Source organism: Bufo bufo, chromosome 1 (assembly GCF_905171765.1).
Source record: "Bufo bufo chromosome 1, aBufBuf1.1, whole genome shotgun sequence".
NCBI classification, from domain to species: Eukaryota; Metazoa; Chordata; class Amphibia; order Anura; family Bufonidae; genus Bufo; species Bufo bufo.
In genome coordinates, this window is record NC_053389.1 from 570,976,676 (window position 1) to 570,991,352 (window position 14,677).

Here is a 14,677-nt window from a genome sequence, read left to right on the forward strand (position 1 = left end):
TACAAGGAATTTAAGTGGTCATAAGTTTAAATAAAAACAAAACATCTGTACTGGGACCGATTTTGTTTAATATCTTCATAAGTGATATTGCAAAAGGCCTCGATGGTAAGGTTTGTCTTTTTGCTGATGACACAAAGATATGTAACAGGGTTGATGTTCCTGGAGGGAAACGCCAAATGGAAAAGGATTTAGGAAAACTAGAAGAATGGTCAGAACTCTGGAAACTGAAATTTAATGTGGATAAGTGCAAGATAATGCACCTGGGGCGTAAAAACCCAAGGGCAGAATATAGAATATTTGACACAGTCCTGACCTCAGTATCTGAGGAAAGGGATTTAGGAGTAATTATTTCAGAAGACTTAAAGGTGGGAAGACAATGTAATAGAGCAGCACGAAATGCCAGCAGAATGCTTGGATGTATAGGGAGAGGTATAAGCAGTAGAAAGAGTGAAGTGCTTATGCCGCTGTACAGAACACTGGTGAGACCTCACTTGGAGTATTGTGCGCAGTACTAGAGGCCAAATCTCCAGAAGGATATAGATACTCTAGAGAGAGTTCAGAGAAGAGCTACTAAACTAGTACATGGATTGCAGGATAAAACTTACCAGGAAAGGTTAAAGGACCTTAATATGTATAGCTTGGAAGAAAGAAGAGAGAGGGGATATGATAGAAACTTTTAAATACATAAAGGGAATCAACTCGGTAAAGGAGGAGAGCATATTTAAAAGAAGAAAAACTACCACAAGAGGACACAGTTTTAAATTAGAGGGGCAAAGGTTTAAAAGTAATATAAGGAAGTATTACTTTACTGAGAGAGTAGTGGATGCATGGAATAGCCTTCCTGCAGAAGTGGTAGCTGCAAATACAGTGAAGGGGTTTAAGCATGCATGGGATAGGCATAAGGCCATCCTTCATATAAGATAAGGGCCGGGGGCTATCCATAGTATTCAGTATATTGGGCAGACTAGATGGGCCAAATGGTTCTTATCTGCCGACACATTCTATGTTTCTAAAACATCCATTGGCATACAAAGTTGGGTAAGGTGATAATAGCCCAACATGTAATCAGATGTTAAAACTTTCCTCTTGCACAGAATTGTCATCACTCACCGTTTTGCAGGTCACCACTCGGCATTTCTGTTCCCTTATACTTTTCATCTTCTCTTCCATCTGTTCTTTTTTCACAAGTGGTTCAAAATATTTTTCTTGAATCTCTGCTTCAGCCTAAATGATCATGAGAGCAACAAAACCATTACATGTAGATCGTTTTAACCATACAAAAATGCAACCAGTGCTATGCCTTGTTTATTCAATGCAGTTGACATGCATCCAAAAGCAGGATTGCTAGTCTAGTCTAAATGTAAAATAGAAATGATATAAAAACAGCAAAAAAGTTAGAAACCAAGCATAGAAAGCTTACTACAGGAAGCTGGAGCACTGGGTCATGGGTTAAAATCCAACCAATGAATCTGCATGCTATTTGTATGTTTTCCCTATGTTGCGGGGGGTAACTCCCACACTCCAAAATTATAGTGACAGACTAGTGTTCTATGAAATTGTATGTGTCTGGGACTTTAGATTGGGGCAGATACTGATGTGAGTGATGACCATCTCTGTGCTGCAGAATGTTGTTGCTAAATAAGCAGCAAATAAAATAAGCTCGGGTTCTCAAATATTATCTGAGCACATTTATGGCTCTGTGTAAAAGGCATCCTGAGAATGTAGGCGAGTCTTTTCCAAAGAATTTTATTTTTGTAAAGAAAGATTCCCTACATTACCATAACAGAACATGACAAAGCAATATTTCCCTGTCTTTTAAAGAAACAAAAAATTAAAAAAAGGATAACCCATCAATATTTAGGTGTAAATTATGAGACCTGCCACGATTGTTAATAGTCAACACCATACATACGGTAATTATCAGTTTTCAAAATTCATCAACACGATATAATGTATATCAGTAGTTCTTTACCTCTTTGAGGACACCGGTGTGCTTGGATTTGGCTTTCAGAATCTTCTGGAACTCCTCAGACTGCAAGTAAGCAAGTTGTTCTTTGTGTCGTTTAATTGCTGGTTCACTCTCCTCTGCAGCTATGGAAAGATTTACATAGTGGTCATTACTTTTGTGAGCCTACATTACCAATAGCTGAAGTATTTTGCAACTGTCATGTTAGAAAATGTCTATTCAATGACCGTTTATATTTTCTTGAGTTTCAATTGTAAGTTTAACTGTAACTTATGTCTTTACTTTTTAGAATATGCTTTTTGCATTGTGACTGTGGTCGCATTTGAGATGGCTTCAACCAACCCTTCTATCCAGAATATTAGAGTGTCTGTCAGCTATATCTTCATTCTTCTCCTCCCGCTTTTTAATAATCAACATGGAGAAAACAGAATTCATCATCTTTCTTCCATGTCACTCAGCCCCCTACTGGACCTATCCAGAACAGTTAACAGCTTCACACTTACTCCAGTCTCACAGGTCTGCTGCCAGGAGACATTTGATTCTGTCCTGTCCTTCAGGCCACACATCCAGACCCTTACCACTTCCAGCTGCCTTCAACTCAAGAACATCTCTCCTGCTTTATCTTCACAGCTAGATGCATTAAGCCTCATTCCCACGTCACTGTTTTGCTCAGCGATTTCCATCAGTGATTTTGGGCCAAAACCAGGTGCGGCTCTAAACAAAGAACTGGTACAGATCCTTCCCTTATACCAGATTTCTGTGTAGCCACACTCCTGGTTAAGGCACACAAATCACTGACCAAAACACTGACATGTGAATAAGACTATTCTCAGAAGCAGTGGGATTCTCCCTTCTACGGAAGTTTGCCAGTAATATACTGTACTGTCAAAAGAAAAATAAATCTAAAATGTATATCCTAAAAATGGCAACCACTTCTTAGGTCTTAGTCAGCAAAATAGATCAGTACCTTCAGGAGATGACACCTCTCTCTCTGCCCTCTGAGCCACCTGATCAACATCTGTGGAGCTGTTTCGTTTCCTCTTGATACAGTTAGGATTTGCTTTTGAGAGAATTTGTCCTTTGGCTTGTAGCTTCCGTATAGCAGCCAGCTATTAAAGAACCATGATATACAGTAAAGTGATAGAGAAAATAAAATACACCTACTAGAGCAATTACACATCACAGGTAAGTAACATTTTTATGAGGACTGAGTGAGGTTATCTTACCTTTCTAGAGTCAGAAGAAGGACTTAACTTGTTGACAGCAGAAGGTGAAGAATCAAAAAACAGGATGTCTTCTCCTTCAGCAAAACCACGAGCCAACTTTGGAGTTGAAGTCTTCTGGGCCACTGGGAACTCAGAAGCTTGCTTTGGAGACTGAAAGGTGTCTTGTTCTACACAAGTAGTAGCGCTTGATACATCCGATTTACCAGTACTCTCAAGAAATCTAAAAACGCAACGCGAGATTAACCTTCTGGACAAATAAGACATCATTATCTATTAGAATTCCTTAAAAAAGTTAAAGGGGTTGGCCAATTGTTTTGCACTGATCTCAATTGATTGTTGATGTGACAAAAATCTGTATGTCACATTATATCTCACTCCTAAGGTGCAGCAGAAGGCCCCCGGGTCTGTAATAGTCTATGGCAATTCTTTGTCAAAAGACTCCTATTTACTGCAACTACCATAAAGCAAACACGATTTGCTACACTGTCTATGTAGAAAATACAGGTAGGAAGTCTCCAATACAGCTGCACCTAGGGACAGTTCTGAAAACAAGTAGCTGTAATGATATATACTGCAGTTAACTACGAATCCAGGCGAATGGAACAAGATTCCGGGGTTCAGTAGAGACTGTGGTAGACACCGATCGGCAAATGATAGATGAGAAACCCACAGGGAATACCACTTTAAAATGCCAAAAACAAAAGTTCCCAGCTCTTTCTGCCACAACCTATACAGCAAAAATAAAAAATAAAGCTATCGAAAACAAGAAAAAAAACTTGTGTGTTCTTTGTTGGCCATTTTTCTTTTTCATATGGATAGTCACATCAAATTAAAACCTGACCAATATTTAAAAACCTAATTGAGGGTACTTTCATACTAGCGGCACGGACCTCCGGCAGGCTTTTTGGCGGGTGGACAGCCTGTCGAATCAGTCCTGCCGCTAGCGCACACGTGCCCCCGGACTACCACTCTCGCCCCATTGACTATAATGGGGTTGGGGTGGAGTTCCAGCGTCAGCGCACGACCAGAGGCCGCTGGAATAAAAACGAGATTTTTGTATAACTTACCAGTAAAATCTCTTTCTCGCTCTTCCTTGGAGGACACAGGAAACCTTGGGTATAGCTCATCTCCATAGGAGGCGTGACACTAAGTGAAAGACTGTTAAGCCCCTCCTCCAGCAGCTATACCCTCAGCCTGGAGCGAGCGACTACCAGTTATGTGCTCAAGTAGTTAAAACAAAGGCAAGGATCAACCAAATTAACACCAACAAGACAAAACTCCCGTCAGGGCAACCAAAACAATGGGTGGGTGCTGTGTCCCCCAAGGAAGAGCGAGAAAGAGATTTTACTGGTAAGTTATACAAAAATCTCGTTTTCTCGCCCAATTCCTTGGGGGACACAGGAAACCTTGGGACGTTCAAAAGCAGTCCACAAATAGGGAGGGACCACAGCCCACGATGAATTAAAGCACCATAGGCATTAAGGCACCGCCGCCTGCAAGACCAGGCGGCCCAAAGCAGCATCCGCCGATGCATAAGTGTTCACCTTGTAGAACTTGGTGAAAGTGTGCAAAGAAGACCAGGTGGCCGCCTTACACAATTGTTCAGCCGAAGCTCGATTCCGCTGAGCCCAGGAAGCCCCGACCGCTCTGGTAGAATGAGCGGTAACACCAAGGGGCGGTTCCCTGCCCTTAGCACGGTAAGCCTCAGCAATAGCCATCTTGATGAAGCGGGCAATAACCACTTTAGATGCCGCCAGCCCCCTGCGCGGACCCTCCGGAACCACAAATAGAGAATCCGAGCGCCGAAAGGGTCTAGTTACATCCAAGTAGATCCTCAGAGCCCTAACAACATCCAGACGGTGAAGATCCCGTTCCAGAGGATGACACGGGGACGGGCACAGAGAAGGAAGGACAATATCTTCATTCAGGTGAAAAGCGGACACCACCTTCGGAAGGAAATCCGGAACCGGGCGGAGAACCACCTTGTCCTGGTGAAAAACCAAGAGGGGTTCTACGCAAGAAAGTGCCGCCAATTCAGAGACACGCCGAAGAGACGTGATGGCAACGAGGAAAAAAACTTTGCAAGACAACAAGCGAAGGGAAACCCTGCGCAAAGGCTCGAAAGGAGAAGATTGGAGAGCCGTCAGCACAACATTAAGATCCCAAGATGGAACGGGAGCGCGATACGGGGGAGCATAGTGAGCAACCCCCTGAAGAAAAGTCTTAACTGGACCGAGCGGAGCCAGAGGTCGCTGAAAAAGGATCAAAAGCGCTGAGATCAGACCCTTTAGGGTACTGAGACCTAAACCAAAGTCCAGACCAGACTGCAAGAAGGATAAAATTGTGGGGAGAGAAAACCGAAGGGGATGAACATCTAAGGTCTCGCAGAAATTCAAATAGGCCCGCCCGGTTCGGTAATAAATCCTGGACGATGCCGGTTTACGCGCACGAATCATGGTACGGACCACGTCAGCAGAAAACCCCCGCCGCGTTAGGGCCGCGGTTTCAATAGCCACGCCGCTAAACGTAGCGACCCTAAATGCTGGTGGAAGATCGGCCCTTGAGAGAGGAGGTCTTCTCTTAGAGGCAGAGGCAAGGGGGCGTCTGCCAGGAGCAACATAAGGTCGGCGTACCAAGGACGACGAGGCCAATCCGGGGCTATTAGGATCGCAGGCGTGCCCTCCGCCGCGATCTTCCGAAGGACTCGTGGAAGAAGAGGCAGGGGCGGAAAAACGTAGAGGAGAGAGAACTCCGTCCAGGGAAGGACGAGCGCGTCCGCGCCGTAAGCGTCCGGATCCTTGGTTCTGGCCATGAAGGTGGGAAGCTTGTGGTTGAATCTGGAGGCCATGAGATCCACGTCCGGACGACCCCAACGAAGGCAAAGAGACTCGAAGACGTCGGGGTGCAGAGACCACTCGCCTGGGTCGATCGTCGTCCGGCTGAGGAAATCCGCCGCCCAATTGTCCACCCCCGGGATGTAAATGGCCGAAATGGCTGGAACATGAATTTCCGCCCAGCGAAGGATTAGAGACACCTCCCTCATCGCCGCCGCGCTGCGAGTGCCCCCCTGATGATTTATGTATGCCACAGCCGTGGCATTGTCCGATTGGACACGAACAGGGAGACCCTGAAGCAGCGAAGTCCAATGCCGGAGTGAAAGGAGAACCGCCCTCAGCTCCAGAACGTTGATCGGCAGTTTGGACTCCGATGGAGACCAAGTGCCTTGTACGGACCGAGGAGGAAACACCCCCCCCCAACCCCGCAGACTGGCATCGGTGGTAATCACCAACCAAGTTATCGGCAGGAAGGACTTCCCTTGGAGAGGGGTCCGTAACCACCAGAGGAGAGAGGAACGAACCTGGGGGGGAAGGGGAAAGTGCTGATCCAGACTTTCCTGGGACTTGTCCCATGCGGACAGAATGGCAGTCTGAAAGGTGCGGGAGTGATACTGCGCGTAGGGGATTGCTTCGAAACAGGACACCATCTGTCCCAAGACCCGCATGCTGAACCGGAAGGAAGGATGGCGGTGGGTCAGAAGGCTCCAAACCGACAGATGAATGAGCTGGCGCTTCTCTGACGGAAGCCGAACCTCCGCTGCATCTGTATCCAGCAGCATCCCTAGAAAGATCAGTTGCCTGGATGGAACAAGAGCGGATTTGGGAAGATTGATAATCCAACCGAACCGGCGTAAGGTTTGTAGCGAGAGGTCCACACTGGCGGATGTCAGTGACAGAGAGGGTGCCTTGATAAGGAGATCGTCCAAATATGGAAGAAGAAAAACTCCCCTGGAACGAAGTAAAGCGAGGACAGGGGCAAGGACCTTTGTGAAAACGCGAGGGGCCGTCGCCAGCCCGAAGGGGAGAGCAACGAACTGGTAGTGGTCGGACCCCACTGCAAAGCGCAGAAAGCACTGATGACACCGAGCGATTGGAATATGAAGGTAGGCGTCCTGGATGTCGATAGAGGCCAGGAACTCCCCTTTTTCCAGAGAGGCCACCACCGACCTGAGAGACTCCATCCGGAATCGCTGAAGACGAAGGAAACGGTTTAACCGTTTTAGATCCAGAATGGGACGAACCGAGCCTTCTTTTTTGGGGACCACAAAAAGGTTCGAATAGAACCCCTTGAATCTTTCTTCCATGGGAACCGGAGCGATGACCCCCTTTGTCCAGAAGGGTGCGAGTGGCAGTAAAGAAATCAGCCGCCCCTTGGGGATCCCGGGAGCGAAAGAACCGAACTGGGGGGAGGGACGTAAACTCGAGTTTGTACCCGGAAGACACAACTTCGAGAGCCCAGGCGTCGGAGACGTGCGCCTGCCAGAAGTCCCTGAACAGGAAGAGACGTCCCCCCACCCGGGCGGGTGGGGGCGCACCTTCAGGAAGTGTTCTGCTTGGTTGCGGGAGGGCGAGCAGGCTGTGACTTGCGCCAGGAGGGCTGGGTCCGAAAAAAAGGTTTCTTACGTCTGTCTTGGACAGAGCTAGGGGATGGACCTGAAGAGGTGCGAGGTGCGGGAGCCCTGCGGGAAGACCTGAAGCGAGAAAAAGTGGGGCGGCCTCGAGTGGTGGTCCTAGTCCTAGATTGAGGAAGATGCGTACTCTTCCCCCCCGTGGCTTCGGATATGATTTCATCCAAGCGAGTCCCGAACAATCGAGAACCAGTAAAGGGAAGGCCAGTAAGAGACCGCTTTGACGTGGAGTCCTCCGTCTAAACCTTTAACCAAAGCTCCCTCCTGGCCGAAACGGCCAGGGCAGACGAACGGGCTATGAGAGCCCCCGCATCAAGGGATGCTTCACAGACGAATTTGCCGGCTTGAACGATAAGTTGGGCTAGAGCACGGAGGTCCTGAATAGGGACGTCGGATTCAAGCTCCTGATCCAGCTGAGAAGCCCACTCTGAAACTGCTTCCGCTTGGGCTGGAAAAGCGAAGACCGGCCGGAGGGCGGAACCGGAGGCTGCAAAGATACCTTTGGTAATGGCCTCTATACGGCGATCCTCAGTGGATTGTAAGGAAGAGCCATCAGCAACGGGAATAGCCGTGCTTTTTGCCAAACGGGCCACCGGGGGGTCGACTTTGGGTGGTGACGCCCAGTTTGTAATGCAATCCGCCGGGAATGGATAACAGATATCCAACTTCTTAGGCGGGGTAAAACGGGCATCAGGGCGGGCCCAGGCCTTGGAAACCACCGACGAGAAGTCAGTGTGGAGGGGAAAAACTGCAGACGTCTGTTTTTGGCGAAAAAAGGAAACACTGTTTTTTTCAGAATTAGGAGGATCATCGTGAATCTTAAAGGTATCACGAATATTGTTAATAAGTTGGCTCACAGCAGAAGCCAGTTTTGAAGGCAAGGCCGAGTCCATATCACAATCTGAATCAATTAGTTCCCCTTCAGAGGGCATATCCTGTATCGAGGAAGGGCCCAACTGAGAGCGCACCCTTGGGGGTGATACTGAAGCATCCGAGGATGATAGGCGCTCCGCCCTAGACCGCTTCTGGGGTTGACGGGCTCTGGAGGTGTCGCCTGGAGAGAGGGACTCAGACGGGTCAGCTAAGATAGCGGACCCGGAGGGCCCAGCAGGGGAAATATCCGGCTGCGATAAGGGCAATACCTCTGCAAGGCGGCCCACAACGTTAGAGAGGCTGACCACAGCCTGGGAAAGGGATCTAGCCCAGTCAGGGGGATCCAATAGGCCAGGGGGTGACACAACAGATGGCGGACCCTGTAATGGGGCTTTGCAAGCCGAGCAATGCGGGTCAGGCTGCCCTTGAGGGAGGGGCGCCTTACATGCGGTGCAGGTGTGATACCAAGGACCGGCCGGCACTGAGGGGTCAGACATGTTGGCTGAAGTAATATAAAAGCGTCCAGGCCAGAGGGCTGCAGAACTAGAAGGGGTCAACAGTCCTACCAGGTCATAGTGGGAGCGGACGGCAACAGCAGCGACAACAGCAGCGGCAACACCTGAGGTAAAACCTGAGGTAAAAACGATCCGTCCTGAGAGCAGGCACGAAGAGGAGGCGGGGCCAGCGAGGAGCGGGAAGAAAGACGTCCGCCCCCCCGACTAAATGTCTAACATGTACAGGAGAAGCGGAACGAAGCTCCGCCCCCCGCCGGAACTTTCGCGCGTGCGATTCAAACAAATATGCCGCCGAGAAAATATTGCCCCCCGACCACCTCCTTATACACCGGCGGCGAATGACACACCGGTAGCCGGCAAGAGAAGTCAGCTGGCAGCTGAACACAGCGGCAGCACTGGCCGAGATAACAAAAGGCGGCCCCACAAGGCCGCAGCACCTGAGGTAAACTTGTGCAGTAAACCCTCCCCCACGAGCACCGCTCCGTCCTGCTCCACACACAAAGGGGGAAAGCCGACAGTAAGCCTTGTAATGTGACAAGGCTAGGCAGAGGGAACACAGAAGTTAGAACCCTAACGGGGGGGGGTTGGAACGGCTGCATAGCCACCTCACCAGTCGACGTTTTCACCCTCAGTCCATCCAGCAGGGACGCCCCTTCAGCCACTGGCACCGAAGTGGCAGGAAGCTGGAGAGGGGCTTGCAGGCGGGCGACCCTTATGTTGGCGGGATGCAGGGGAGCTGGGCTGCCCTGGTCCTCCTTTTCTTCTGTGGGGGAGGCAGCAGTGCGGATAGCCGGCACTGGCGCAGCTCAACCCCGGGAAAACAGAGAGGTCTTTGCGACTCGGTTGTCCCTGTTGAAAAAAGTTGAAAATAATAAAAAGAGAAAAAATAAAATCTTTAGCAAAGACAGCTCTGCAGTGCAGAGAGTGTCTTGCCTCCTTGACACTAAGCAAAAAACTGGTAGTCGCTCGCTCCAGGCTGAGGGTATAGCTGCTGGAGGAGGGGCTTAACAGTCTTTCACTTAGTGTCACGCCTCCTATGGAGATGAGCTATACCCAAGGTTTCCTGTGTCCCCCAAGGAATTGGGTGAGAAAGTACGACATGTAGTACTTTTATTCTGGCAGCCTCTTGGCATGCACTGCCGCCGGAACTCCGCCCCACCCCAATTATAATTAATGGGGCCGGAGCGGTAGTCCGGGGGCACACGTGCACTAGCAGCAGGACGGACCAGACAGGCTGTTCACCTGCCAAATAGACTGCCGGAGTCCCTTGCCGCTAGTATGAAACGAGCCTGAAAGATGTAATTTTACAGGTGATCAGTTCACTAAGATCAAGCACAAGCATATTTCCTAAATATCAAATACTATCCAAAATCAAAGAAACAAAAAGAAAACTAATTATGTTAAAGTCAACAAGCAAGACATCCAGGACAATTCTTTATACTTGTCTACAAGAACTCGACCCATGAAATGACTTTAACCTTAGGTCCATTCAGTGTGGCTAAACTGCGAGTGGGTCTGTTATTCTAATTCTGCAGCAGAATACACAACAGAATTTGTCAAGGTGCGAGTCCGCAGCACGGCTCCCGACCTGACCTCCCAGCACTGACGGGGTCACATAGCATTACATTGATTTATGATGCTATGTAACCCTTACAGTTCTGGAATGTATTAGATGACACTGAGGAAAAAAAAGTCCCCCCCCCAAAAAAAATTAAAAATAAAACCCTACTATCCACACATTTGTTTTGACAAAGGAAAAAAAACTGGATTTTTGTACTCACCGTAAAATCCTTTTCTCGTAGGATGCATTGGGGGAGACAGCACCATGGGTATATGCCCAGCTGCCACTAGGAGGCTCACACTAGAAGTAAAAAGTGTTGGCTCCTCCTATCTGGGCTATTCCCACTGCATATGCAGGAGCAAACCAGTAGGTAGAAAAGCAGTAGGAGCACAAGACAAAACTATAAAGCCAACAAGTCCTAAACCAGAGAGGACCAACAGAAAAAACTAGCAACAGAGGGTGGGATCTGTGTCCCCCAATGCATCCTTCGAGAAAAGGATTTTACAGTGAGTAAAAAAATCCAGTTTTCTCTTGAATGCATTGGGGGACACAGCACCATGGGACGTCCTAAAGCAGTCCACAAGGGAGGGCAGAAAAACAGCCATGCAACGCAACTAACTCACGGCTGCTTGCAGAACCCTGCGACCCAAACTGGCATCAGCAGAAGCCAAGGAGTGGATGTGATAAAATTTGGGAAACGTGTGGACACAGGCCCAGGTGGCAGCCTTGCAGACCTGGGAAGCTGAGGCTTGATGTCTAACCGCCCAAGAAGCCCCGACCGCCCTAGTGGAATGAGCGGTCAACCGAAAGGGAGGAACACGACCCTTCGCAACATAGGCCTCCTTAACTGCCGACCTAATCCAACGGAATATGGTGGCCTTGGAAGCTTGCAGGCCCTTGCGAGGACCCTCAGGAACCACAAAGAGGGAGTTCGACCAGCGGAAGGACTCAGTCAACCGAAGATAGAGGCGAAGAGCCCTAACAACATCCAAACTGTGAAGAGAACGCTCCCTTGGATGAGAGGGGTTAGGACAGAAGGAAGGAAGAATAATCTCCTCATTAATGTGGAATGAGGACAACACCTTAGGGAGGAAGGAAGGGACCGGACGCAGAACAACCTTATCCTGATGAAACACCAAGAAAGGGGATGTACAAGAGAGCAGCAAGTTCAGAAACTCTGCGAATAGAAGTAATCCCCACGGTTCCACAGAAGGACGAAAAGGCGGAACGCGGTTAGCGACCCCCTGCAGAAAGGTTCTCACTTGGCGGCGAGAAGCCAGGGGTTTCTGGAAAAGAACAGATAGGGCCGAAATCTGACCCTTGAGAGAGGCCAGCCGAAGGCCCTTGTCAAAGCCCGCCTGGAGGAAAGACAAGACTCTGGGAATAGAAAGGTAGAGAGGGTGAAACTGAGCAGCCTCACATCAGGAAAAATAAGTCTTCCAGGTATGATGATAAATTCTGGAAGACTGGGACTTGCGTGAGTGGAGCATAGTCTGGATAACAGACTCCGAGAGACCACGGAACCTCAGTACCGCGGCCTCAACAGCCACGCTGTTAAATGCAGCTGATGTAAACCTGGGTGGAGTAACGGACCTTGGGAAAGAAGGTCGGGACGTAGTGGGAGACGCCACAGCGCGTCTGCGAGTAGGAACAGAAGATCCGTGAACCATGCTTGGCAAGGCCAGTCTGGGGCCACCAGAATCGCCGGAACTTGGGCCGACTTCAGGCGCTTGAGAACCCTGGGAAGGAGTGGAATGGGAGGAAAGAGGTACAAGAGACTGAACTGGGACCAAGGAAGGACCAGAGCATCTGAGGCCAGTGCCTGAGGGTCCCGGGACCTCGCGAAGTAACGCGGTACCTTGTGGTTGAGACGGGAGGCGAAAAGGTCTATGTCCGGCGTGCCCCAACGTTGACAGAGTCGAAGAAACACCTCTGGGTGACGAGACCACTCGCCCGAGTCTGCTGCCCAATAGTCGACCCCGGGAATGTGGACTGCGGAGAGGACCGGAACAAAAGACTCCGCCCAACGAAGTATGCGTGAGGCTTCTTCCATGACCCTCACACTTCTGGTGCCCCCCTGATGATTCAGGTACACCACCGCAGTGGAGTTGTCCGTCTGGATTCGGACCGGAAGACAGGAGAGAAGGTGTGTCCAATGAGAGAGAGCCAGAAAAATCGCCCTGAGCTCAAGAATATTGATGTGCAGGGAGGATTCCGCTGCTGACCACAGGCCCTGAGCAGAGAGGGACCCGAAGACAGCTCCCCACCCAGTCAGGCTGGCGTCCGTGGAGATCACCCGCCAACGAGGGGGAAGAAAGGACTTGCCCAGAGATAGGGTGCGAGGTAGAAGCCACCAGCACAACTCCTTGCGGACGAGATGGGGAAGACGAACCAGACGGTTGAGGCCCAGCTGGGACTTGTCCCAGCTGGACAGGATCGCCAGCTGAAGAGGCCTGGAGTGGAATTGCGCAAATGGAATTGCCTCGAAGGAGGCAACCATCCGGCCCAAAACCCGCATGCACGTCCGAAGAGGTAGAGGAAACGGCTTGCGAAGGCGAACCACTGCATCTCGGAGAGCCACCACTTTGTCCTAGGGAAGGAACACTCGACAGAGGCGAGTGTCTAAGGTCATGTCCAGGAAATCCATTCTCTGGCGGGGAACCAGGGAGGACTTGGGATAGTTGACCAAACACCCGAACTGAGACAGGACAGACAGGGTGATACGGAGGCTGGCCAGGTTGTCCTCCAGAGACTGAGCCTTCACCAACAGGTCGTCCAGATAGGGAATCCTCTTCAGTAACATGGTCCCTGCGAGGGGCAGAGACTGCCGCAATTTGAGCAGGCAAGCGGTCCAGCAACTGCACCATGGATGGGCTGGCAAGGACGTCTATGGCCCGGGACAGTAAGGCGGCCCAATCAGGAGGGACCGCCACCACAGGGGGGGCCAGGGCGTCAGTAGGGGGCATGGGAGCAGTGCACTGCACGCAGGGCGAGTTAGGTTGCGGGGAAGGATAAGCCTTACTGCACTTAGACCAAGCATAAAAAATAGCCACCCCAATAGGCACCCGGGCTTTAGTGTCCGTACTAGCAGAGGACATGGCAAAAAGAGACCAACTACAGAAAATAAGTGTATAGCCAGAGAGGCTAGCCTACCAGGCACCCAGTTGCTGTGCCCCACAATGCGCAGAAGCAGCGAAGGGAGAACAGGAACACTCCGAATGGCGATCAGGCCCTGAGCTGTAAGAGGGAGCCTCTTCTTCTCAGCAGAAGAAACCGCTCCTCCTGAGGAAAAGACCGCGCCTAGCAGTGATAGGAGATAAGCAGGAGGTCCCTCCCAGTGTGAGGAGGAGTCGGGCCGAAGCCTGGGAAGAAAAAAGTGGCGGAGCTAGGTCACGGCCTAGAAGGCTGAGAAGCCGGGGACTAAATTAGTTAGAGACAGGAGCCCTGGCGGGAGGGCAGAAAGATGCGAACCCCAGCGAGGAAGCGGCGCCCCAGGAGACTACCAGAAAAAAAGGGGAACCGACCGGGAGGCAGGATTGCAGGCCCATATGTCCAGCACATACGTTGCTGAATGGAAGAGTCCCATTAACAGACACCCTGGCCTAGAAGGGATCAGTGGCCCAGAGTGGGGAGAGGGGAAAGAGCTGTACTTACCCTCTGACGTCTTCAGGCGCAGCAGGGTCACCCCATCAGCAGACTCAACACGGGGCCCGTGGGAATGCTGGCAAGCTACCAGCGGTACCGAAGTACGCGCCCGCAGGGGGTGCAACTAAAGAGGCAGCCCACGATGGAGCACCCACCTGCAGTAGGAGAAAAACCTGCATAAAGAAGGTAAAGAAAGAAAAAAAGAAAATAACAGAATAGCAGCAAGACCTGCAGGAAAAAAGCAGGTTGTGTCTACCTCCTACAGACAATAGAAAAAAACTGGTTTGCTCCTGCATCTGCAGTGGGTATAGCCCAGATAGGAGGAGTCAACACTTTTTACTTCTAGTGTGAGCCTCCTAGTGGCAGCTGGGCCTATACCGATGGTGCTGTGTCCCCCAATGAATTTAAAGGGAGTCGGCCACCAAC

The 14,677-nt window shown here is 50.2% G+C and overlaps 1 protein-coding gene across 1 annotated transcript in view; it reads right to left on the reverse strand.

Moving 5' to 3' along the window:
• Nucleotides 1-14,677, reverse strand: part of MCM10 (minichromosome maintenance 10 replication initiation factor) — a 74,329-nt gene that overhangs the window by 10,956 nt on the left and 48,696 nt on the right. Inside the window, exons 12-15 of the mRNA XM_040413199.1 lie at nt 3,193-3,412; nt 2,934-3,075; nt 1,973-2,091; nt 1,111-1,224 (exon numbers count right to left, since the gene is read on the reverse strand). Coding sequence (XP_040269133.1) covers nt 1,111-1,224; nt 1,973-2,091; nt 2,934-3,075; nt 3,193-3,412 — 595 coding nt within the window. The remainder of the gene's footprint in view (nt 1-1,110; nt 1,225-1,972; nt 2,092-2,933; nt 3,076-3,192; nt 3,413-14,677) is intronic.